Source organism: Giraffa tippelskirchi, chromosome 3 (assembly GCF_054371585.1).
Source record: "Giraffa tippelskirchi isolate mGirTip1 chromosome 3, T2T-mGirTip1v1.2.pri, whole genome shotgun sequence".
In the NCBI taxonomy this organism is placed as follows: domain Eukaryota; kingdom Metazoa; phylum Chordata; class Mammalia; order Artiodactyla; family Giraffidae; genus Giraffa; species Giraffa tippelskirchi.
This window is the reverse complement of record NC_137277.1, coordinates 84,560,141-84,584,509: the sequence shown is the minus strand read 5'-3', so window position 1 is coordinate 84,584,509 and position 24,369 is coordinate 84,560,141. Positions and strand designations below refer to the sequence as shown.

General features: G+C 35.7%; 2 protein-coding genes across 10 annotated transcripts in view; one reads left to right on the top strand and one right to left on the bottom strand.

Annotated features, from left to right (window-relative positions):
* Positions 1 to 8,182, top strand: part of SCRN3 (secernin 3) — a 37,787-nt gene extending 29,605 nt beyond the window's left edge. For all 4 annotated transcript variants that reach the window (XM_081584608.1, XM_081584607.1, XM_081584606.1 and 1 more), the window contains one exon: positions 5,478 to 8,182. In XM_081584608.1, the coding sequence (XP_081440734.1) occupies positions 5,478 to 5,648 (171 nt within the window). In that variant the 3' untranslated portion in view covers positions 5,649 to 8,182. The remainder of the gene's footprint in view (positions 1 to 5,477) is intronic.
* Positions 8,183 to 10,674: 2,492 nt separating this feature from the next.
* GPR155 (G protein-coupled receptor 155) overlaps positions 10,675 to 24,369 on the bottom strand; it is a 41,261-nt gene continuing 27,566 nt past the window's right edge. For 3 of the 6 annotated variants that reach the window (XM_081584599.1, XM_081584600.1, XM_081584601.1), the window contains 6 exons: positions 23,902 to 24,006; positions 21,544 to 21,680; positions 19,964 to 20,059; positions 17,014 to 17,078; positions 15,648 to 15,785; positions 10,675 to 12,630 (listed from right to left, as the gene is read on the bottom strand). In XM_081584599.1, coding sequence (XP_081440725.1) covers positions 12,339 to 12,630; positions 15,648 to 15,785; positions 17,014 to 17,078; positions 19,964 to 20,059; positions 21,544 to 21,680; positions 23,902 to 24,006 — 833 coding nt within the window. In that variant the 3' untranslated portion in view covers positions 10,675 to 12,338. Of the gene's footprint in view, positions 12,684 to 13,954; positions 15,137 to 15,647; positions 15,786 to 17,013; positions 17,079 to 19,963; positions 20,060 to 21,543; positions 21,681 to 23,901; positions 24,007 to 24,369 lie in introns of those variants that run through there. The other 3 variants (XM_081584602.1, XM_081584603.1, XM_081584604.1) reach the window with 2 other exon arrangements.

Below are 24,369 nucleotides of genomic sequence, written 5' to 3'. Positions count from 1 at the left end.
GTACTATTGCCTGGAAAATCCCATGGATGGAGGAGCCTGGTGGGCTGCTGTCTATGGGGTCGCACAGAGTCGGACACGACTGAAGCGACTTAGCAGCAGTAGCAGCAAGGGATTCTCAAAAGCCTTCTCCAGCACCACAGTTCAACAGCATCAATTCTTCAGCACTCTGCCTTCTTTATATTCCAGCTCTCACAATCATATGTGACTACTGGAAAGACCATAGCCTTGACTATACAGACCTTTGTTGACAAAGTGATGTCTTTGCTTTTTAATACACTGTCTAGGTTGTCATAGCTTTCCTGCCAAGAAGCAATCGTCTTCTAGTTTCCTGGCTGCACTCACCATCTGCGGTGATTTTAAAGCCCAGGAAGAGGCAATCTCTCCCTGCTTCCACTTTTCTCCCATCTATGAAGTGATGGGACCGGATACCATGACCATAGTTTTTTTAATATTTAGTTTTAAGTCAGCTTTTTCACTCTTCTCCTTCACCCTCATCCTCTTTACTTTCTGCCTGGCATGCTGCAGTTCATGGGGTCACAAAGAGTCGGACACGACTGAGCAACTGAACTGAACTGATTCCTATCTCTTTAAGAGTTTTCCACAATTCATTATGATCCACACAGTCAAAGGCTTTAGCATAGTCAATGAAACAGAGGTAGATGTTTTTCTGGAATTCCCTTGCTTTCTCTATGATCCAGCAAATGTTGGCAATTTGATCTCTGATTCTTCTGCCTTTTTAAACCCACCTTGCACATCTGGAAGTTCTTGGTTCACATAATGCTGAAGCCTAGCAGGCAGGATTTTGAGCATAACCTTATTAGCATAGGAGATGGTGGTTTGAACATTCTTTAGTACTGCCCTTCCTTGGGACTTGGGATGAGGATTGACCTTTTCCAGTCCTGTGGCCATGGCTGGGTTTTCCAAATTTGCTGACATATTGAGTGAGAGTTGGACTATAAGGAAAGCTGAGCGCCAAAGAATTGATGCTTTTGAACTGTGGTGTTGGAGAAGACTCTTAAGAGTCCCTTGGACTGCAAGGAGATCCAACCAGTCCATCCTAAAGGAGATCAGTCCTGAATATTCATTGGAAGGACTGATGTTGAAGCTGAAACTCCAATACTTTGGCCACCTGATGCGAAGAACTGATTCATTTGAAAAGACCCTGATGCTGGGAAAGTTTGAGGGCAGGAGGAGAAGGGGACGACAGAGGATGAGATAGTTGGATGGCATCATCGAGTCAATGGACAGGAGTTTGAGTAAACTCCGGGAGTTGGTGATGGACAGGGAGGCCTGGCACGCTGTAGTCCGTGGGGTCTCAAAGAGTTAGACATGACTGAGCAACCGAACTGACTGACTGACTGACTGATTAAGTGTAGCATTTTGATAGCATTATTTTTTAGGATTTTAAATAGCTCTGCTGGAATTCCACCACCTCCACTAGCTTTATTGACAGCAGTGCTTCCTAAGGCCCACTTGACTTCACACTCCAGAATGTCTGGCTCTGGGTGAGTGCCCACACCATCGTGGTTATCCGGGTCATTAAGATCTTTTATGCACAGTTCCTCTGTGTATTCTTTCCATCTCTTCTTGGTCTCTTCTGCTTCTATTAGGTCTTTACCGTTTCTGTCCTTTATTGTACCCATCTTTGGATGAAATGTTCCTTTGGTATTTCCAATTTTCTTGAAGAGATATCTAGTCTTTCCCCTTCTGTTGTTCTCCTCTATTTCTTTGCATTGTTCACTGAAGAAGCCCTTCTTGTCTCTCCTTGCTATTCTCTGGTATTCTGTGTTCAGTTGGCTGTATCTTTCCCTTTCTCCCTTACCTTTCTTTCACTTCTCTTCTTTTCCTTGGCTCTTTGTAAAACCTCCTCAGACAACCATTTTGCCTTTTTGCTTTTCTTTTTCTTTGGGATGGTTTTGTTCACTGCTTCCTGTACAATATTATGGACCTCTGTTCATAGTTCTTCAGGCACTTTATTTACTAGATCTAATCCCTTGAATCTATTTGTCACCTCCACTGTATATTCATAGGGGATTTGATTTAAGTCAAGTGGCCTAGTGGTTTTCCCCACTTTCTTTAGTTTAAGCCTGAATTTTGCCAAGAGAAGCTGATGATCTGAGCCACAGTCAGCTCCAGGTCTTGTTTTTGCTGACTGTATACAGCTTCTCCATCTTCGGCTACAAAGAATGTAGTCAATCTGATTTTGGTATTGACATTTGGTGATGTCCATGTGTAAAGTCGTTATCTTATGTTGTTGAAAAAGGGTATGTGCTATGACCAGTGTATACTCTTGGCAGAATTCTGTTAGGCTTTGCCTTTGTTTTGTACACCAAGGCCAAACTTGCCTGTTACTCCAGGCATCTCTTGACTTCCCACTTTTGAATTCCAATCCCCTATGATGAATAGGACATCTTTTTTTGGTGTTAGTTCTAGGAGGTCTTCTAGGTCTTTATCGAACTGATCAAGTTCAGCTTCTTCAGCATCAGTGGCTGGGGCATAGACTTGAATTATGTTGAATAGTTTGCCTTGGAAACGAACAGAGATCTTTCTGCTTTTTTCAAGGTTGCAGCTAAATTCTGCATTTTGGACTCTTGATTATGAGGGCTACTCCATTTCTTCTATAGGATTCTTGCCCCAGCAGTAGATATAATGGTCATCTGAATTAAGTTCACCCATTTCCGTCCATTTTTGTTCGCTGATTCCTAATAAATCTGAAACTTGGAGAGTTTAAGTAGCTTGCTTAGTGTGTCCCACACCAAAAATTATAAGACTACTGGAGGGGAGTTAACCTGGTCTCTAAAATCATGTTCTTGATCATGTACCCTCAGATTAATTTTAACTGAAAGTGACCTGACACTCCATAGACTTAAAATAATAATTATAATGAGTTGAGTTTTTTTACAAAATGATAAATACTTATATAATACTTTTAAACATAAGTATTATAAAATACTAAATATATCAGACAAAATCTCATCTCCAAAAATAAGTAGATATATGTATTTTTTGAGGGGGAGATAGATAGATGGGGAGACAATTCTATAATATCTATACATCTTCAGCCTTCCTGCCCTCTTCCCTCTCTGCCCTAGAGATAAAATAAATTAGAAGGAAATGGAAGGGTTACCTAAAGGCTTTTCATAAAACTATCAACTGATTCCTTGCAATGAGGGAAAAAATTGGCCATCTTATCACCTGCTTCTACTAGCTTCTGATTTTTATTGTCTATAATTACTTTTACTTTGTCAAGGTATATATATTTACATTCTTTCTACATTAAATGCATTAAATGAATTTTCCTCCGCAGTAATTATTTTTTCCTTTTTCTGTAGTATGTTTATATAGTTGTCATGCTTTTCTGTCTGCTCTCCCCTCCCCCCCAACTTATGCTTAAAGTAGAGAGGTCTGTCCAGAGCCTCTATTTGATATATGTTCTTGACACTACCCTGGAGGAGGATATGGCAACCCACTCCAGTATTCTTGCCTGGAGAATCTCCTGGACAGAGAAGCCTGGCAGGCTACCATTCATAGGGTTACAAAGAGTAGTACATGATTGAAGCGACTTAGCATGCACGCAAGCTTGACACTACTTCTGCTTTTTCTGAGACCAGTTTGTTTGACCTCTGACCTACAGTGTAAACACTTTTTTTGTAGCCAAGTGGTATGGAGTGAGAGGCAAGTGTTTTGTTCTAGGAGCCTATTAAGTGCACTGACTCAGGCCCAGTTCCCTGGGTCAGAAGTGTCATTCCCTCCATGGGCTTGGCTCATCTGACTGAGCACAGCACTATGAAAAATTATGAACCCTCTGGTTCTTCTCGCCTTTGCTCAAGTTTCTCAGTGGTATGTTTCATGAACATCTGCTCTGGAGGGATTTTCCTTCACTCCTCCCTGAGCAGCCTCTGCACTGCTCTAATTTCTCACGATAGTTCTCAAGAGTTGTCCGTGCCCTTTTCCCCTTAAATACTACTTGTGGGAGTGAGGTGTTTTTTTTTTCTGTTTTGGGAGTGAGTTTTGTAGAATTACTACTAAATGCCCATTAAACTAAATAAAATTGCTGTTTGATATTTCTCCAAGTAATATTGAAATAAAATTTAAAAGAAGTTACTATTTTAGGCTTTATTTAATAGGTATTAAATATTGATTGACAACAAAGTAGTGGAAAGACAGTAGAATTTGAGGGAAGAAGTGTCAAAGAGTTTGGTTCCAGTCCTGGCTGTGTAAATAACTACTTTTGTGTTTTAGGGAGAGTCAGTTCTACTGGTAGTTTGTTACCATTTCTTGATTACTAATGAAGTTGAAAATCGCATACGTTTATTGGCCTTTGGTATTTCTTCTTAAATGATTTGCCTGTTATTTTCCTTAGCCTGTTTTTCAAGTGATTCTTGATTGTTTAGCCTTTTGCCCCAAAGAGGCAAAAAATATGTGAATAACTTTGTTATGTAGCAAATTTTTAATCTGTTTATTTAACTTTTTTGTCAGACAAAAGTTTAAAATTTAATCAACTATATTTGTTACTGTAAGGCATTGTGATTTCATGCTTCAAAAGGCCTGCCTCACCTCAAAATAAATATAACCTCTGCATTTTCTTCTAGCATGTATGTGTATATTTGGAAAAAAAAATTCTTTATATGGAATTTATTTTTGCAGATGTTATGAAGTAGGGTTCTAACTTTTTTAAAGAGGTGACCAATTATTCTAATACCATTTATAAACAAAATACATTTTTTGTTTAGATATGGAATGCAGGGTTTCTTCAGGGGAAAAAATTGCATAATAGCTCAAAGTTAAGAATCCTGATTTTATGGAATTCTGCTCTATAATGGTTCAAATTTTTAAAATTATGCTCACTTTTTATAACTCTCATCCTCTATACTTTTTCTACCAGTACCTACCCTCTAACTGATGATGATAATTCATTAATAACTTGAAATTGCTCCTTTCAATAAGAATCATGACCTTTTTAACCCCCTTGTTGAAACAAGGAATCATAGAGAAGACGTCTTTTCTTTTAGTTGTTCTCTCCATTGAATGTTACTATTCTATTCCTTTGTTTAATCTGATAATACTGGTCTTAAAAATAGAAGACCCAAATTCACAAAAATGGCTCAGCCTCAGTTTTCAGCAGTCTTCCCCATTCACAATTAATATAAAAATTTCAGTTGACCTGTTATTTGTCTTTTACATTTCTTGCTTATAGACTAATACTACATATTTGTTATTGTCTTTTCTACTAAGAATAACTGATAGTTTATGGTTAATAGATTAACTCAAACTAGAACAATGATTTTTCCCAAAGAATTTCATTCCTTCTTTGTCTAAAGAATAGAAGGTGAACTGAACCAGAAATTGAAACCAGAATGAACAAACCTTGTCTGTAGAGGTGATTTGGAATTTGGTTAGACTCATGTGTGTGCGTGTGCATTCACATGCACATATGTGTCTGTGTATTTACTTATTTTTATTTTTCAATTGTTCAGGAAAAAGCCAAAACAATGTTGGACAACATGAGCAAACTGGAGAAAGAACTGTTCAAAGAGATGGAATCACTCCTTCAAAACAAGCATCTTCATGTGGATAAAATTGTTAATCCTTTTCATCAGTGTACAGAAGATGAAATTAGAATTTATAAGTCAAATGTTAGTTCCTAGTGATCATGTAAATTGTCAGCAATCATCCTCAAAGTTAGAATCCATTACCTTGGTAAATAATATAAACTCAGTTTGAGCAGATCTGACTATTCTTTAATAGCATTCAAGTGATAGCATGGCTATTAAAAGTATATATAGCTTTGATGAAATATTGAGAAAGGAAATAAGATTGGAATTGGACATATATATCATGGATAGTCAGGTGTTACTTCAGGTATTGACATGTACATTTTGTTAGCCATGATATCTTTAAAAAAATCACAATAATGAAATGTCCAATTCTGCATAAAGCAGAAAACATTAAAATAATGTATGCATTTATTTGTTATAATTATATATTGTCCTCAATTTTCTCAGTTACAGTAAGAAAGCAAATTTTTCTTTTTAATGGAAAATATTGTCTCAACTAATAAATTTTTTGTGCTTTAGGCAAGTATTAGCCAGCTCTAGCAAAATTTTCTAGATTTACACATTGTTTTATTAGTGTTTTAATTATGCAAATTTTTTATTAAACTCACACATGCTCTTTGTCAAGACTTAGCTGACTGGTGAGTTTTTAGCTCTAATTATCTAGCATTCTTTCACCCATGCTCCTTACTTAGAGCTTTTCTGGGAGATCAGGACATGAAATAAGCCAAGACCCTGGGAGATACTGTTTTGGTGTCTCAAATCTCTCATCTTTTGCTTCTGTTCATTCAAGGAAAACAGGCACAGGAATGAGATCAGTTCAGTCCAGTTCAGTCACTCAGTCATGTCCGACTCTTTGCGACCCCATGAACCGCAGCACGCCAGGCCTCTCTGTCCATCACCAACTCCCAGAGTTTACCCAAATTCATGTCCATTGAGTCAGTGATGCCATCTAACCATCTCATCCTGTCACCCCTTCTCCTCTTGCCTTCAATCTTTCCCAACATCAGGGTCAGCTCTTCGCATCAGGTGGCCAAAATACTGGAGTTTCAGCTTTAACATCAGTCCTTCCAGTGAACACCCAGGACCAATTTCCCTTAGAATGGACTGGTTGGATCTCCTTGCAGTCCAAGGGATTCTCAAGAGTCTTCTCCAACACCACAATTCAAAAGCATCAATTCTTCTGCGCTCAGCCCTCTTTATAGTCCAACTCTCCCATCCATACATGACCACTGGAAAAACCATGGCCTTGACTAGACGGACCTTTGTTGGCAAAGTAATGTCTCTGCTTTTTAATATGCTGTCTAGGTTGGTCATACCTTTCCTTCCAAGGAGTGGGATAGTGGTGATGAAATAGAAATATTAACATATTATAAACATTAGAATGCTATAATGTATAATGTGTTATGAGCGTTATATATGAGTAATAGTATCTGCCCCCAAATTATAAAACTTTGTTAAAGTTACACAGAGATTACCAAGTAAGACTCAAAGTTGCAAATATAAACAGAAAAAAAATCCAACTCAAAATTATTAAACAGAAAAAAAAATCCAACTCAAAATGACACGGTATTTATTGGTTTCTAGAAATTTCTTTCTTAGGTATTTGATTACACTGTCATATTTATTGGTCACTAGCTCAGATGTAAAGAATCTGCCAGCAATGTGGGAAACCTGGGTTCAACCCCTAGGTTGGGAGGATCCCCTGGAGAAGGGAGTGAATGGCTACCCACTCCAGTATTCTTGCCTGGAGTATTTCATGGACAGATGAGCCTGGAGGTCTACAGTCCATAGGGTCGCAAAGAGTCGGACATGAATGAAGCAACTTAGCACGCACACACATCATTGCAATTAGGATTGTTAGTAAAAACACTGGGTTACTATTATTGCTAAAGAGTGCTCAGAAATTGTTTTAAATTTTCTCTTAAAAATCATCATCTGACAGCTTTTGTCTAACGCAAAGCTTCCATTACAAAAGAAAACTTTATCAAGTACTCAGTTAATTCTGGTTTGTCTTACATATAATTCAGGAATAGGTTCTTAAATCATGAAGCCCCTTAGCCAACCCCCATGTACCTCCTCTCTCTTTTTTAATATATGAGGAAACTAAGGGTAAGCAGTTCAGTGATTTATTGAGGCAAAGAAATTGAGTATTATTTCTCTCTCTAGGGCCTGCACGTTTTCACTTTCTCCTTTGATACCATGCTAGACCAAACTAGCACTAGGCTCTTACCTGAACTACTGCAGTTAAGTTCTTCTACACCCATTTGTGCTCTTTATCTTCAGCCATGTGGGTCACTGCAGCCAAAATGACCTATTAAAATTTTAAATCTGGTCATGAATTTCCCTCCGAATTAAAAAATAGATTATTTTTAGAGCAGTTTTAGGTTTAAAGCAAAATTGAGCAGAAGATACAGAGTTGTCACATACCCCTATTCCTCTACCCTCCCCTCCACCATCAACATGTCACACCAGAGTGCTACGTTTGTTATAATTGATGAACTGACAATGACACATCATTATCACTCCAAATCCAGATTTACATTAGGGGTCACTCATTGTACATCCTGTGGGTTTGGACAAATGTATAATGACATGTGTCTACAATTACAGTATCATACAGAACAGTTTCGTTGCTCTGTCCTCTGTGCTTCACCTATTCATCCCTCCCTTCCCCTCACCCCTGGCAGCCACTTATATTTTTTATTGTCTCCACAGTTTTGGCTTTTCCAGAGTATCATATAGGTGAAATCCTACAGTATATAGCCTTTTCAGATTGGCTCTGTAACTTAGTAATATAAATTTAAGTTTCCTCTATGTCTTTTCATGGCTTGATAGCTCATTTCTTTTTAGTGAGGAATAATAGTCCATTGTCTGGTTATCCTGGTTGCCGATATCCACTACTGAGGGGCATCTTGGTTGCTTCTATGTTTTGGCAACTATAAATAGAGCTGCCATAAACATCTGTGTGCAGGTTTTTGTGTAGACATGTTTTCAACTCTTTGGAGTAAATACCCAGGAACATGAGTGTTGGATATCATGGTAAGAGTATGTTTAGTTTTATAAGAAACTGCCAAACTGTCTTCTAAAGTGACTACTGTACCACTTTGCTTTCCTACCGGCAATGAATAAGAGTGCTTATTGTTCCACATCCTTGCCAACATTTGATGTTGTCAGTGTTCTGGATTTGTGCCATTCTAATAGATATGTAGAAGTATCTCATTGTTTTAATTTGCATTTCCCTAATGACATATGATGCAAAGCACCTTTTAATATGTTTATTTGCCATCTCTGTATCTTCTTTGGTGAGATATCTGTTCAGATCTTCTGCTCATTTTTAGAAATCAAGTTGTTGATTTTCTTACTGAATCTAAAATTCTTTTAAAACAGTCACTGAGATAAGTCCCAGTTCTTACCAACTATCAACAAGATTCTGCTCCCGTCTATCTTATTTATGCTTTTGTCATGGTTTTTTTTTTAAGTTTCTATTCTGCTCTTTCAATTCCTTGAATGTGCCCAGTTCCCCCATCATGACTACACCCTCTGCCTGCATCATCCATTTCATGTGCTCTTAATATAGAGTTCTGCTGAAACATGACTTCCTTAGGGAAGTTTTCCCCACACAAGGTTGGGTCTCTCGATACACACTTTCAGAGCCACATGAGAGCCTGATCACAAGTGTGATTAAATGTTTAACACCTCTCTCTCTCACAGCAGAATAGCTTTATGAGGATAGGAACCACATTTTCCCCCCACTATTGTGTACTTAGTATTCAACATTATGTCTGGCACAAGGTAGATGCTCAATAAACATCTGTTAAATTAACATTCAAGGACTGATGGAAAGAATTTACACAGTCCTCTGCTTATAAAGTTGAGAACATTAGCTAGACTATCTGTATAACTTGGAAGATAAGATAGCCTTTTATTAAGGTTGAGGTCAATCTGTTCCCTTTTTCCATAATCAAAATGGGAATAATAACTCCCCAAATAGAGATAAGAATTATTATATTAATGTTTATAAAAGCCAATTAATTTATAAAACATTTAGGAGACTTTATAAATCTGAAATGGTATTTGGGCTTTGGTCCTTGAGTGGGTAATTAATGCCTTGTGGTATATTTTAGAAAATTTAAGGTTTTCTTAAATTTCATGGGTTTCTTAAGAGTAAAAAGTATAGTAGCTCAAATTAAGTACGTTTTTGGTCAGTCCTTAAATGATGTGGTTTATTAATTACCATTACTTAATAAACCAAGGGAATAATCTAATAAACTGAGTATTTTAGAGAAAGCTAGTTTGATCTTTGATGCTAAATCAATTTATATATTAATTTTTAATGAAAATATTTACTCTAGAAATAATTATGCTGCCTAGAATTTTGGAAATCTAGTTCCTGTTTGCAATTTTGCTCTAAAACAGGTTTTGTGGAGTGAATGTTTTCTCTTTTTAATTGATTTTAGGCTTTTATCATAATAATTGGAGAAATTTATTATCCTGTCTTTTCCTGAAAAACAGTGATATTTCTGATCCTGTTTCCAACCATAACTCATCACCTGACCATCTAGTTTAGTGATCTAAAGTAATTTAATATTATATATGATATGAGGTATGATGGGGCAAAACTAAGCTGTATTTTGCTGCATAGCAAATGTAACAATACTTTTACATTATTTTTGTGCTTTTAGAAATTTACTGATCATTAATTATTATTCTTAAAATGCCAAGCACACTTAACCTTATTCTAAAAAATACTGAAATTTAAACACAAGTTAGGCATGGAATTACACATTGATAACAAAGAAAAGAAGAACTGATCATGCTGAAGATTAGTATAAAAGTGGCAGCTGTTAATCAAAATTGTATTGGATAATTTTTCCAGCTGTGACCCTACATATTAAAAATTATGAAATATGTGAGGACTCTAATGTCATAGTGACTCATGAATAAAAGGTGCTTACTGAGTGCATACTTGGGCAAGGTCCTGTGCACAGGTCCCATAGGGTCATGAAGAATAGACAATCTCAGGAGATCCACTTAAGGAAACATTGAAAACCTATAGAAAAGACCTCTCTGATGGCTTCTGCATTATTTGGATTACTCAAAGACAAGACACTGGCAATGCAAGTTAAAATAGGTATTTTATTGAGAAACTTGCTCTGTCAGTGAGCAAGTAAAATTTACAAATATTTTTATTTAATAAAATTAGCATATCCTTAATTCTAAAAACATCTCTTAAAAACTTCCATTATCTGAAACTGCAGATCTTTCTGAGTCAGGGTTTTCTTTTAGTGCTTCCATGGAAAAAGATGCTTCCAATTCCCTTCATGCAAATAACATGTGTAATATGACTTGTTCACAAGCAAAACAAATTCCCCACTTGAGTTTGTGTTGCTTGCATGCATATGAATTAGTATCTTTATTGCTCTATCTATAAAAGTCTCCTGGTACAGCACTGAGGCTTTATGCTTACTCCTGAGCATTCTGAGAGTTATTATGTGGTCATTTAAAAAAAAAGTTATGTAGCAAGACAGTTCTGCTAAAAACCCCATTCCCTTATTAAACTTAAAATTGGTATAGATTAATACTACACATTAATGTGTGATTTAGTTGTTAAATATCCTAGGCTTCCATGCAGGGTTTGTTTTTTGTTTTGTTTTTTTTAGTTACATTTTGTTGCATTAAAAGGGCAGTGATTTAACCCTATAAATTATTTTCTAAATGGCTTTTACATATGACACTAAAAGTATGAGACAAATAAATATTTGAAACAGTTTTCAATAAGTTAAACCAGTACTGACACTTAACAATTAAGTAGAGGTACAAAGATCTTGCGAATAGTTGTCTCTTTAATTCACTGAGGGTAAAGCTTATCTGAGGGCTACATTTAATAATTTTCAAATGTGTAAATTTTTATACATGGACATTTAAAACTAAATTGTATATGTAACAGTAGGATGTTAGGTATAGAATTTTAAAATCTTGACTTGAATTACATAGTTTGTCTTCTTTTTAACTGCAGGGAAAAGGTATAGGGTTATCCTGCTCTGAGATGCTTTGTGCAAACACCAGAAATTACATATCACATGGCAATAATTTTGTTGGCAAATTTAAATGCATCTGCTCAAATTATTTTTAGTACAAAAGTTAAAGGTTAGACTATACCTCTATTGATGGATTTTAGAGATAATAATATTTATGGAGGTTTTTATTCCCCTCCTAATGGCACAGATTACTATTTTGGATAGCAAAGCAAGAGAAGATGAACCTTAAAAAAAAGTGCTTCTAGTTTTTAATGAGTACTATTTGTCAGGAAAGGGGAAAAATAGAATAAAAAGGCCTCTTATTACAATCATTAAACTTCTTTTTTTAGGAAATGCTATCAATAAGTGCAAAGTGGTCATAATTTAAAGACCATATCCCCCGGCAGCACACCTGCCAAATTTGGCAATTTAAAAGAATAGTAAATTGGATGTTGATTTTGAAATTACAGCACACAACTGGAGGAAGCAATGTTTTAAAATGTTGACATAATTATAGTAATTACTATATTCATTATCAGAACTTTAAATTTTGATTTGGTTCTTTTTTTTCTAAGTCAGTTTTCTGTGTGTTACACATACACATAAAATCACAGAATATTAGCATGGAGTGGGAACCTGTCAAATTTTAAAGAAGAGGCAACTGAGGCTCAGAAAGGTGGTGATTTGCCAAAGGTCCCACAGCTAATAAGTAACAGATCTGAGGCTAGAATATGACTCCATGTGGGCTTGTCTCCTCCATAACTTAGGTCTTAGGGGATGGGGATGAATGCTCAATTTCTTTATATCTTTCCAGTTGGGGAATGTCTGCATTAATAGTGGGAGGACTCTGTTTAGGACTCTTTTGAAGAAATCTATAAAACAAGTACTCATCCCGAAATTCATATTCATTGGTGATATGTTGGATGACTCCCCCTTGCACCAGTCTATCTCCATATATCACAGCTTCACCACGGTCAGAGGCAAGGCCAACTTCAATGAGCCAGTTCACCAAGTCACAGCCACAGAAGGTCCCGGCAGAAGTCTTTGCACCACACCTGTATGTCAAAGGAATGATTCACCCATGTGTTCTGTAAATCTGGTATCAGAACTGCATGATGGAGGACAAGCAAGAAAAAATAGGAGACAAGGAAAGACAGCATGATAGTTAAGAGGTGACAGGAATGAAACTATTCTGAATATAAAGCGTCTGTTAAATCACCTGACCCTAGAAAGATCTACCAGAGGAAAACAAAATATGCCAATAATGCTTGTGAAAACAGAAACACTTAAAATAATGACTTAGATAATGTAACTGCATCAACAAAGAAATATTCCTTTTATAGTAGATGGTCTTTTATGATCAGATGAGTTCTGTAGACACCTGACTATTACATATTTTATAAGTTATACTCTTAGTTAAAATACATAATTGTTTCAGTATCATTAAATAATAGTTTTGCAAGCTCTTAAGAAGTGACAATTTTTACTCAGTTATTCAAATTGAACTTTTTTCTGCTTATCACAGTGCCCACAAATAGCCTTTCTTCATGCCCTGAGCAAGGTAATCTTATTGATACGATAGGAATTTGTTGCCTTATGAAGCAGGGAAAGGATAAGTGAGATCTGTCTTGCTATAAATATAAGATTTTTTTTCATAGTTGTTGACTCTATTCCCCACACTGTACATTTCATCCCTGTGATTCATTTATTTTGCAACTGGGAGTTTGTACTTCTTAATCTCCCTCACCTACTTCTTTTTTCCCCTCACCCTTCTCCCCTCTGGCAGCCACTTGTTTGTTGTCCATATCTATGACTCTGTTGTTTTGTAATGCTTGCTCATTTGTTTTGTTTTTTTAGGCTCCACATATAAGTGAAATCAAACAGTATTTATCTTTCTCTGTCTGACTTATTTCACTCTGCATAATGCCCTCCAGGTTGTCCGTCCATGTTGTCACAATGGCAAGATTTCATTCTTTTTTTTGTGGCTGGGTTATATTCTATTGTGTATATATGTATACATTGTATATATATTCACACACACACACAATATCTTCTTTATCAATTCTACTGAGGGACACAAGTTTTTTTTGTTTTTTTTTTTAATATCTTGGCTATTGTAAATAATACAGCAGTGGACAAAGGAGTCCACATTCTTTTTCTAATTAGTGTTTTTAATTTTGGGGGGGTAAATACACATAAGTGGAATTGCTGGATCATATGGCAGTTCTATTTTTAATTTTTGGAAGAATTTCCATAAGATTCCTCAGATATTTTTAATTTTTTAATTATAAACCTACTTCTTAATTATTTAAAATTTGTCTTCCTAATGCAAATGCAGGGGTGCCTCAGGTATGAAAAAATAAACAAGAGGAAAAGAAATGTAAGAAAACCAATTAAGTGAATTTTATTCATTTTTATACAAATATGTGATAGACAACATGAATCTGTCCACAAGCATTAGTCAAGCTGTAAAGTGCTTGACAATAGGTAAGAGTGGCTGAAAGTCAAGATGAAATGAGAAACAGGTGACAAAAAATTTTTAAACATTTAATCATGAATATAAATTAGCATTTCATATAAAAATTAAGTTAATACAGATGAAAAAATTTCTCAAGTACATAAAATATTATTGTAATATCAGTATTTTAGTTAGTAATAGGATATCTTAATTTATGCTTTGCAACGACAAACATCACTTTGAACAAAAGCTTGAATGTTACATCCCAAGTCTGAGCCTTCTTCCTGCTTGTTAATTTTAAATGTATAGCCCTACACCTTCTAATCCGGACACCAACTGATTCATATTTGCTTCTGATGACTGATCAGGCAGCTACAACTACAGTCTAGGAAGTTGTGCAGAGTGACAGAGGATCAGCCACTATGCAGGATTGGAGCCAGCCTGTGCCCGTTCACCATCTGGAACGGAGGCAGCCTGGCAACCCTGCAAATGGCAAGAGCTATGCTTCCTAACAGTCAGCAGTCAGAGTGGGCCTGGTGGAGCTAACACAGAGTTCCCTCTCTCAATTTGAAAAAGCAATTTTAAATCGTTGAAACTATCCATAGATCGTACTTTGAAATCCTTGTGTTTGGCCCTTTCGGGGTGGGAAACTAATTTTTCTTCATAGCTTACCATTCCCAGAAACTCGGCTAGGCCCATCACATAGATTTTGTTATCTAATGCAAACAATCCCCAAGAGCTAGATATTTTAAAGAAGAGGAAAATTAAGGTTTGGAGAATTGAACTTGCTCAATGTCACACAGCTAGTAATCGCCCAAAAAGTGACAGATCCAGGGATTGAGTTCTAGAGTTAGTCTCCACCCAGTGAATACCCTTTCTGCTAGCTGAATCAGGACACCTTCTGGTTATAATCAAATATAGTGGCATAATATATGTAAATAAGTTATCCTGAATGGTAATTTTCATAGATTTTCAATTTTTCAGTTACAGACATAAAAGTATTTGCTTCTTTATATCATGTTCTGTTCTTTTCCTGTTTTTCGACAACCAAATATACTGGCACTAGAACATTTGTTTATTCTTTTCTGCTGTATACTCCATGCCTGAGAATTAGAAGAATAAATATGATGTTACAGACTAAAGATTAGGACTTGAGGTGAAAAAATAAGCAGCAGAATTAATTAAAAGATATTTCACTTTACTTTCTCGATAATATCATTAGTAATATGAAATAGCCTATTACTAGCATATCCTTAGGAGATAGGGAATATAAAATCACTTCTAAATACAATGTATCTCAAAGTTTCATGAGAGATATTAATGGCCAGCATGAACTGAATGTTAATATTCTGCTATATTTTGGTTCATTCTAAAGTTTTCATATTTTATATGGAAATCATAAGTTATATGGCATTTAAAAATGTAAAAATTAAAGTTATATGGCTTTTATATATGCTGTTTCTTAAACTGTAAACTGACCTGTAGCTATTTTAACTTTTATGTGTATATGTGTTATTGAAAATAACAAAGTTAGTTACAAGCATGTTAGTTAGTTAGCCTATCACAAACCAAAATTAATCATCTAAAATGTAATTGTCTAGAACCTGTACTTACCTTCTTTCCTTCACAATGTTTTGGATACAGAGGTCACGGTGATAATGGATAAATTGTTGACAGGTCATTTTTATTTCCTCAGGAACAGAAGAATCCTTGTTTTCTGCTGTTTCTTTACCGTTCCATAGGAATTCAAGTCTGAAAACCAAAAATTTTAGGATGAAATTTTTTATGCAAGCAAAGCCCTGAAACAGCTCCTTCTTGCTTATCACCCCGTCAATATGGCTGTTCCAAAGCTATCATTCACCACAGCTGCCATCTACAACACCCAGGCATCCCTAGTCTCTGAAGCAGAAATATATTTAACCTGCATTTAGTTTCCTGTTCAGAGCAGGCTTGGGTAGAAGACTTGAACATTTTATAAACCCTCTAGATATGTTTGAACTATTTTAGGATCTGCCAAAAAATGAAGTTCCTTATTCTACATTCTATAGTTTTAAAATGCAGAAATAATATACAGTGATTAAGCATTTTAATTTCCCAGTATCAGTACCAGAGAGACAAATACTGGGATATAGAGTAAAGAACAATTCTGTTTTGCCAAACCATACAGCAGATCTGTTGACTCTTTTAAATGATCAACATTATGAAGCTAATAACGAAGTGCAGTGACTTTCCTATTATTCCTTTCTTCTTTCATCAAAGGATTGTGACCAACCCTGGCAACTACATTTCAATAATGATGATGGCGAAAAGGAGAAGAAAGAACAAGAACCATTTACTGCGCACTTTTATATAGCCTATAAGATAAATTCCACTAGCGCTTCTAGTTTCTACTAATTTTGACTTTGAAAACAAACAAGGAAGTACAAGAATTCTCCCCCCATCCCCACTTCTTCCTCCTACCACCAAGGTGAAGTGTTCCCACTTCATTATTTTTCACAAAGAAATTCCTGACCTGAATTCAAAGAAACTCGTCACCAAGCCAGTTTTAAAAAAATGAAATTTAAAAAGAAGAAGACTTGAGTTTTCTATAAATTGTCACTTTGATAGAAAAATCCTGTTGTCAAAGGAGAAAGGCAACCAAATATAGACTTTTGGGGGCATACCGCCTCTTATTTCCATTTGTAAATACATTTTCAAGTTTCATTTTATTTTATATAGTTAATAGCACAGACAGAAGTCAGTTTTCATCAATTCCTATTAAAATGCAAATTACAATGTTGGATTATTGACAGCTCTTCTGACATTTTCCCTACAGTTACATATAACATATGTGAGTCAACAGAAAACCTTTCTATGGTGCTTAGGTTAACCATTCTGTAGTCTCCTAGCAGTTTCTAAAGACTTAAAAATATACGTATCTTAATAGAATGGCTTTGTCATTACCTTTACAGTTATAGCTTTATTTCAAAACTAAAATTACCTTCTTTTGAAAGGTAGGATGATTAAATGTTTGTCCAATCCAAAGATGCCAAAGGAAATAAATCCCTATGGAAGAAATAAACCCCTATTATTTTATGAGCTCTACAATAAAAGTTTAAGACAGAAATAAAAAAATTTAGTGCTTGGGGAAGTAAACCTCTGGTGATTAGAGCAACATTTTAAATAGAACACACAGGCAGACTCTCTATAAAGTTCAGTGTCTGATGGCAGGTACAGTTGATCCTCTGTATCCACAGGTTCTGCATCTATGGAGTCAACCTACTGTGGGCCAAAAATATTTGGGAAAAAAGTTCCACAAAGTTCCAGAGAGCAAAAGTTGAATTTGCTGTGTACTGACAACTATTTACATAGCAATTGCATTGTATTAGGTGTTATAAGTAACTTAGAGATGATTTAAAGTAAATGGGAGGATGTACATAGGTTATATGCAAATACTATGCCATTTTATATAAGGGACTTGAGCATCCATAGATTTTGGTACGTAAGGGTGTGTCCTGGTGCCAATCTCCCTTGGATACTGAGGGATGGTTTTATGGTACTTGGCTGCCTCTTCCCAATCATCTTTCCTGCTAATTATGATGGGTGATATGAGTGCTGAGCAACCACACTAGCAAGCTAGCTTACTGGAGAAAAATGAAAACATTCAAGGGCTATGTGTCTCTTTCCCCCCTTTCTAAAAAGAAAATAAAATATCTCCCATTATGCTTAAGTACTTCTTTATTATTTTTCTGTTAAAACTTCAGAGACAAGAGAATTAACAAGTGCTATAGTGTCTGATTAAAATGAAGTAATTGAACAAAATTTATGTGAAATGAAATTGGCTACTGCTTAGGGAAAGAGTTTGAAGAATTGGGGCATAATGAGGCAAACTAGCACCAGATATTAGCCACACAGCAAGATGATCAGGACTGCCTAGGAAGATGGGAGGCTGGGAACTGCCATCTGTCAGGCACAGCAGGGTAAGGATCTTAGTGCAGGCTGGCGTGGGTGAGATGAAGAATGCAGTGACATGAAGAATCTATCTGTCTTCACTTCACATTATAAACTACCAGAAAGGAATGATCTTACTACCACACCTCCCCAAGAGGAAAATGGAATGGGAGCAGGTTTGTATCTCTCCCTTCTTTGAAGCGCTTCAGCCATAAGCTCTGGGGGCCTTATTTCAAACGCAACATTCCTGGCATTAGCTTCTGTGTGTGAAGCCCTGTGAGTCCCAGTCCTGGAATGGCTCAGCTTGGAGTGGGCTTTCTGAATGCAAGATACTGAGTAAGACTATGATTTTTCAACCTAGTATTTTATAGTTTAGATCATAAACAGTATAACAAAGTGAGGTGGACATCAAGGAGCCCTTAGCATGCTCGTGTCTGTCTGTAATAAATGGACAGGTCACTCGTCTATCTAAATATACATGTTATATACTAATACATGTTAACTAAGTCATATGGCCAATTATTTCAGGTTAAATAAGCAAACTCAGTGATTTCAAGTACTGTATTTTTTTATATACTAATACATGTTAACTAAGTCATATGGCCAATTATTTCAGGTTAAATAAGCAAACTCAGTGATTTCAAGTACTGTATTTTTTCAACCTGATACTTAATCTGGGGACTAATATTCTCTAATTAAAAAGTAAGGGATTGAGGTGGAATAAAAATTTCTAATTTTCACATAAAAATATTTTCCCAGGATGCAAAATATCATTTATTCTTTTTTAAATATTTACTTATTTATTTATATTTGGCTGCTCTGGGTCTTCTTTGCTACACAGAGGCTTTCTCTAGTTGTGGTGAGCAGAGACTACTCTGTAGTTGCGGTTCTAGGGCATCTCATTGCAGTGGTTTCTCTTCTTGCAGAGCCCAAGCTCTAGGGCATGTGGACTGAGCTGCCCTGATGTATGTGGGATTCTCCCAGACCAGGGATCAAATCTGTGTCCCCTGCATTGGCAGGCATATTCTCGACCGCTACACCACCAAGGACACCTGCTGCTGCTGCTGCTGCTGCTGCTAAGTCGCTTCAGTCGTGTCCGACTCTGTGCGATCCCACAGACGGCAGCCCACCAGGCTCCCCCGTCCCTGAGATTCTCCAGGCAAGAACACTGGAGTGGGTTGCCATTTCCTTCTCCAATGCCTGAAAGTGAAAAGTGAAAGTGAAGTCTCTCAGTCGTTTCCAACTCTTCGCGACCCCATGGACTGCAGCCTACCAGGCTCCTCTGTCCATGGGATTTTCCAGGCAAGAGTACTGGAGTGGGGTGCCATCACCTTCTCCGAAGGACACCTTCATTTATTCTTAAATCTTCAATGGAATTTTAATTTCTAATTTTTAAACCGGGGGGGGGGGTAAGAATCTACTTCGCAGATATTATTGTGATGTTTAAATGAAATAATTAATGTAAAATGCTTAAAATGTTTGGCATATGGTAGACTCTGAAGGAATCGTATCTACTATCCTTGGTCAAATTTTATTTATATGCCACATGATTTTTTAAAAAAGATATAAGTACCTATAGTTCAAGAAACATCAAAATGTAAATGAAATGTTGTGCATTTAAATAAGTGACTAAACTAAAGGCTCAGAGAAGTTAAGTCATTTTCCCAAAGTAACTTATTAAGGCCACAACGAAGTTTAAAAAGAACTTGGAACATCTTGTCCCTGCTTAAATTACCATCCTTTATCTCAAAACCAAAGCAAAAAACTATTTGGTATTTCTGACTGAAACACTCAGTGTGCATTCTGATGACTTTAACCAATATAATAATTCATCTCTACTAGGAGATAGGCAGCAGCTGTCAGCTGTCATGCATACCAGCAGCTGGCAAACAAACTAAACCCTTTTGATTTAGAAGAAAACAACAACATCCGTACCACCACCTCCCAATCAAACCATCCAGGAAAACAGAAACTCCTCAAAGTTCTCAGTAAATAAATACCTGGCCAAAATTAAACACAGCACAGAAAAACTGTAACTCAACATATAGTCTCCCAGGCTCTTGGTTGAATAGCCACCATAAACAACTGGAAAGATTCTGTAAAGGAAGGAGAAAATAGGACTTTAAAATGAAGCAAGCTGATCATTTCTCTCTATCCAGAACATAGTACAATAATTTATCTACTTAATAATTAGGAAGAAAAGGACTAAAGGGAAAAACATCAAGAGAATACAGAGGCTTTGTCTTTTAAACAAGAGGTTTAAACCTCTCTTCTTGACAGATGTCATTCAAACAGCATCTATTCTGATCAGATTTGAAGAAAGAAGACATGAGCCATAATACAGAAGCTTACATAATACATCAGGACTTCAACTAGCCTAAGACAGGTCTGATTTTAAAATTAGTTTTACACAGTGAAAACAATCACATCACCGAGCAGCATTCTTGGCAGCATTTCTTAATTTTTGATTTTTGTTCTTAAACAGCAGCTAAAATGGTGCTGGCTGATATGATTCCATGTAATGAGCACTGCAGTGTGAAAAGGGTAAGAGAGTTTCTTCATAGGTTGTATGGTCCATTGCCTATCACTAGGCTAGTTACACTTGAACTATCACAAAGAATTATATATAATAACTAGTAATTCACAAAAGAAGACTTAGAACTAATTTTTAAAAACGCTTTGGTAATCAAAGAAATGCATTTAAAAATGAAGTGCTATATTTCACTTATAGAACTATCAAGTAAAAAATTTATAACAGTGAGAGTACTTTACAAACCTATGCTACTCCTTTGGAAAACAACTTAGTAGAATGCATCCAAAAACACAAAAATATTTATTCTATTTAATCCAAGTTTCCCAACTTTTGAGAATCTATGATAAGGAAATATACTGCATGGAGATATTTATTAGAGAATTCTAAAAAACTACGAACAATCCATAAGAAAATGATTGAGTGAATTGTAACGCATATCCTCTATAGTTTATTGAGGAGCTATTTAAACTAACAATTAGAACACTTTTGCAGCAACATGAAAATGCTTGACATAAGTCACAAAGCAGGACATAAATCTGTATGTATTATTAGAATGATGAAAAATATATTAAAAAAGAGAAGGTAGTAGTATGATGGATATTTTTCCTCTTTTCTCTATGGTATCCATTGTATGAAGTGCTTGTATTATTTTCATAATGTAAAATTATTTTTAAAAGTTTATTTATCTGAGGACTATCTTCTGAGAGACCATGTAGACATTTATCTACTGAAGTCAGTCAAGGAATAACTTAGGACCAAGTAGCCCTGTATACATCATGGAGATAACTGGTTTTACCCAAAATTCTAGGTTCAGAGCATAGGAGGAGTAAGTATTCAAAGCAAAGTGAGTTACTGAAGCACTTAAGCAACAGAGTAATGTGAATTACTCATTCTTCTTCCTCCCAAAACATTAGCTCATGATTAGGAGATGCTCGTGCTGTGACTCCCCTGGGAAGGAGCAACCAAGTTTCTCCCAGATGCCTGGAAAAAACCTTTGTCAAACATTTAAAGAAATGGCTCCCAAACAAAATCAGAAGAAACATTTACAGCAAACAGGCCAATAATGAGAAGTAAACACAGCAACACATGTCGAGTCAGTTGCTGGTCTCCACTGTGTAGATACTGCTCCTCTTCCTGGGCTAATATGCAGCTCTGGGAGTTACAGCGACTCACACAATGTTCATCTATAAAACAGTAAGCACAACAATTTGTAATCAGAGCTTTTTATTTGAATGCATTTTAAATTCATAATGACTTCCTAAGCAAACCACTACATATGCACATTCTCAGCTCAGAATCAGTATATTATTTTAGATGAAATCTAAAGAAGGCTCCTTCATGTTGTTTTAGGAGAGTTCTACTTGTAGAGTGTTTTTATCCAAAAAATACAAATATATGCAATAGTTCCCTTCTAAATTATTCAACAGTGTAACACACACACACACGTGCACACAGATTTTTAAGGCTAATTTAATAACAAGTTTCTCCTGTTATATAAATCTACCTCTTGGTATGAATATCCTATATTGGCTAGCAGCAAAGCAAATTTACCACTTACCTTTCATTAAAGAGTTTAGAATTTGCTTAGAAAAGACCTTTAAGGAACAGAATAAAAAATATACACTTTGTTCTGTTTGCATATGGAAGCAAGTCCAAATCATAAGCATGACTTTTCTTTGGCCGAAAAGAGAAGTGAGAAGCCTTTCACAAGAAATCTTTATTTTCCTACCTCAGCTCCACTATATCAATGGCATCAAAAGTAGGAGAAAACATTTTTACAAAACTGATGCTAGTCTAACATACAGTCTTATTACAAAAAGTCAGGGCTTAAAAAACACAATTTTACAGCTCTTACCTTCAAGCTTACAAAAATTGTATTTCTTAAAGCCTCTTCTTAGAAAAGAACATATACAAGCATTAAACATGGTATGACATAATAGCTAATGGCATGGATTAAAGTTCACAAAAAAAAAGGTTAAAAGCAAAAACAAAGTAGGCCGCCAAACTGTTTATGCAGTATGATCTTGTTTTATAACAATTATTTGTGTATATCTTGGTGTAGAAAAATTCTAGCTGTGTATATAATAAACTTAGTCTTAAAATATTATGTACAAATATTATAAAAATGCATAATATCCATCTTACTATCTTTTATCTGTGTTTTTACATACTGAAATATTTATTTTCATAAAATATGATCAGAAAATCTAAGAAGCTCCTATATTTAAAAGTTTTTTTCAGGAATCAGCATATTAATGGAGAAATGACATAAGCAAATTGTAACGGGATTCTGGGGGCAAAAAAAAACCCACCTGGGGCTGACGAATCAAATCACATGTTGAATTTGTCAATGGACTTTACTATTAGGTATATTGTGTAGGAAGAAAAAAGTAAGGAGTAAAGCCTTGGGAATTCTGATGTAAATAAATATTAGCTTTAGAAAAGGGGCACACAAGTAAAACTTGAAACTGTAACTGGATACCAAGAGAGGTCTCCTGCTGAATGTAAGTGAAGGCTCAATATCTGCCCGAACAATAACTACAATTGCTGCTGCTACTCTGCTTATTTTTAAATTTTTATTTATTTACTTTTGGCCACACTGCACAGCTTGTGGGATCTTCCCTGACCAGGGATTGAACCTGGGCCACCGTAGTGAATGGCCAGAATTCTAACCACTAGGTCACCAGGGAAGTCCCTGCTTCCATGTTTAATAAGCATTTAGTTTGTACATTACTCACTGTGCTAAGTGATTAGCATGCATCATTTCTTATAATATTCACAACATTTTTAAAATATAAAAACATTTGGCAGCAAAACAGCTGACATGCTCCATCATAAAGAGGACTTTTTGGGGTTTCTCTTTCTACTTTGATTTTAAAAAATAGGCATAATTGACTGAAGGTACATTGCAATTTACATGTATTCAGTTGTTTTAAATAATTTGAAATTCAGACCATAAATGTGATTTCAGTCTGTTAGTCTATACGTCAAAAGGTTATTACTTTTAAAGATTTTTATTATTTTATAAGAAAGGGCATATTTTAAAGCATACGGATTCAAAATGTAATTAAGCACTAACTAATTAGTCCTGGCCCTGGGGGAATGGAGTGGGGAAAAGTCTCAGCTTCTAAAATGAGATGCCAGAGAGAAAAATAATGATCCTTAGGGCAAACTTCTTGGAATTATTACTTGGGTTAAATTTACTGGAGAATTTCCATGCAAATAAAAAAAAAATAATGAATACCTTATCTATGCACAATTATTGTATTATTTGTACTTTCTTCCATCTTATGAGAATATTCTCAGTGTAGCTTCTATAGAAATCTTATGTAGAGTTCTTTTAAGGCATAAGATTAAAAAATCTTTTGTTCCTTAGGCTCATCCTCATAGCCTAGAGGCACTTACTTTTCTCAAATGAAGGAGTCACAGACCCACTGGTGGTCATGTCTGCTACTGGCTCCATGGATGGGCAGCGTAATTCACCATTTCCCATAGAGCAGGAGCAGCAACCTATATAGATAAAATATAGGTTGTGATGGGAGAGTCCAATCACAAAAAAATGGACAATGTAAAGAGATGCCATATAAAACAACTCCCCCCCCCAAAAAAACAACAAATCCCCAAATTCATTTATATACACACAGAGATTTTCCATACAGCCTCAAAGAATGGGTATCTATCAAAAAGTATTTAAATGTGCTTATAAAGAAATTAACATTTAAGGAGTGTCAGACAAAGGATCAGCCCCTTTACATATTGCCTCTTCTTTGTACAAGACAAAGAAAATGTTTTCGTTTGTTCTCCAGCTGGTTTCTTTTTTGGAACACCAGGGAATTCCCATAATTAATTAATTATTTTTTAAGGAAAATGTTT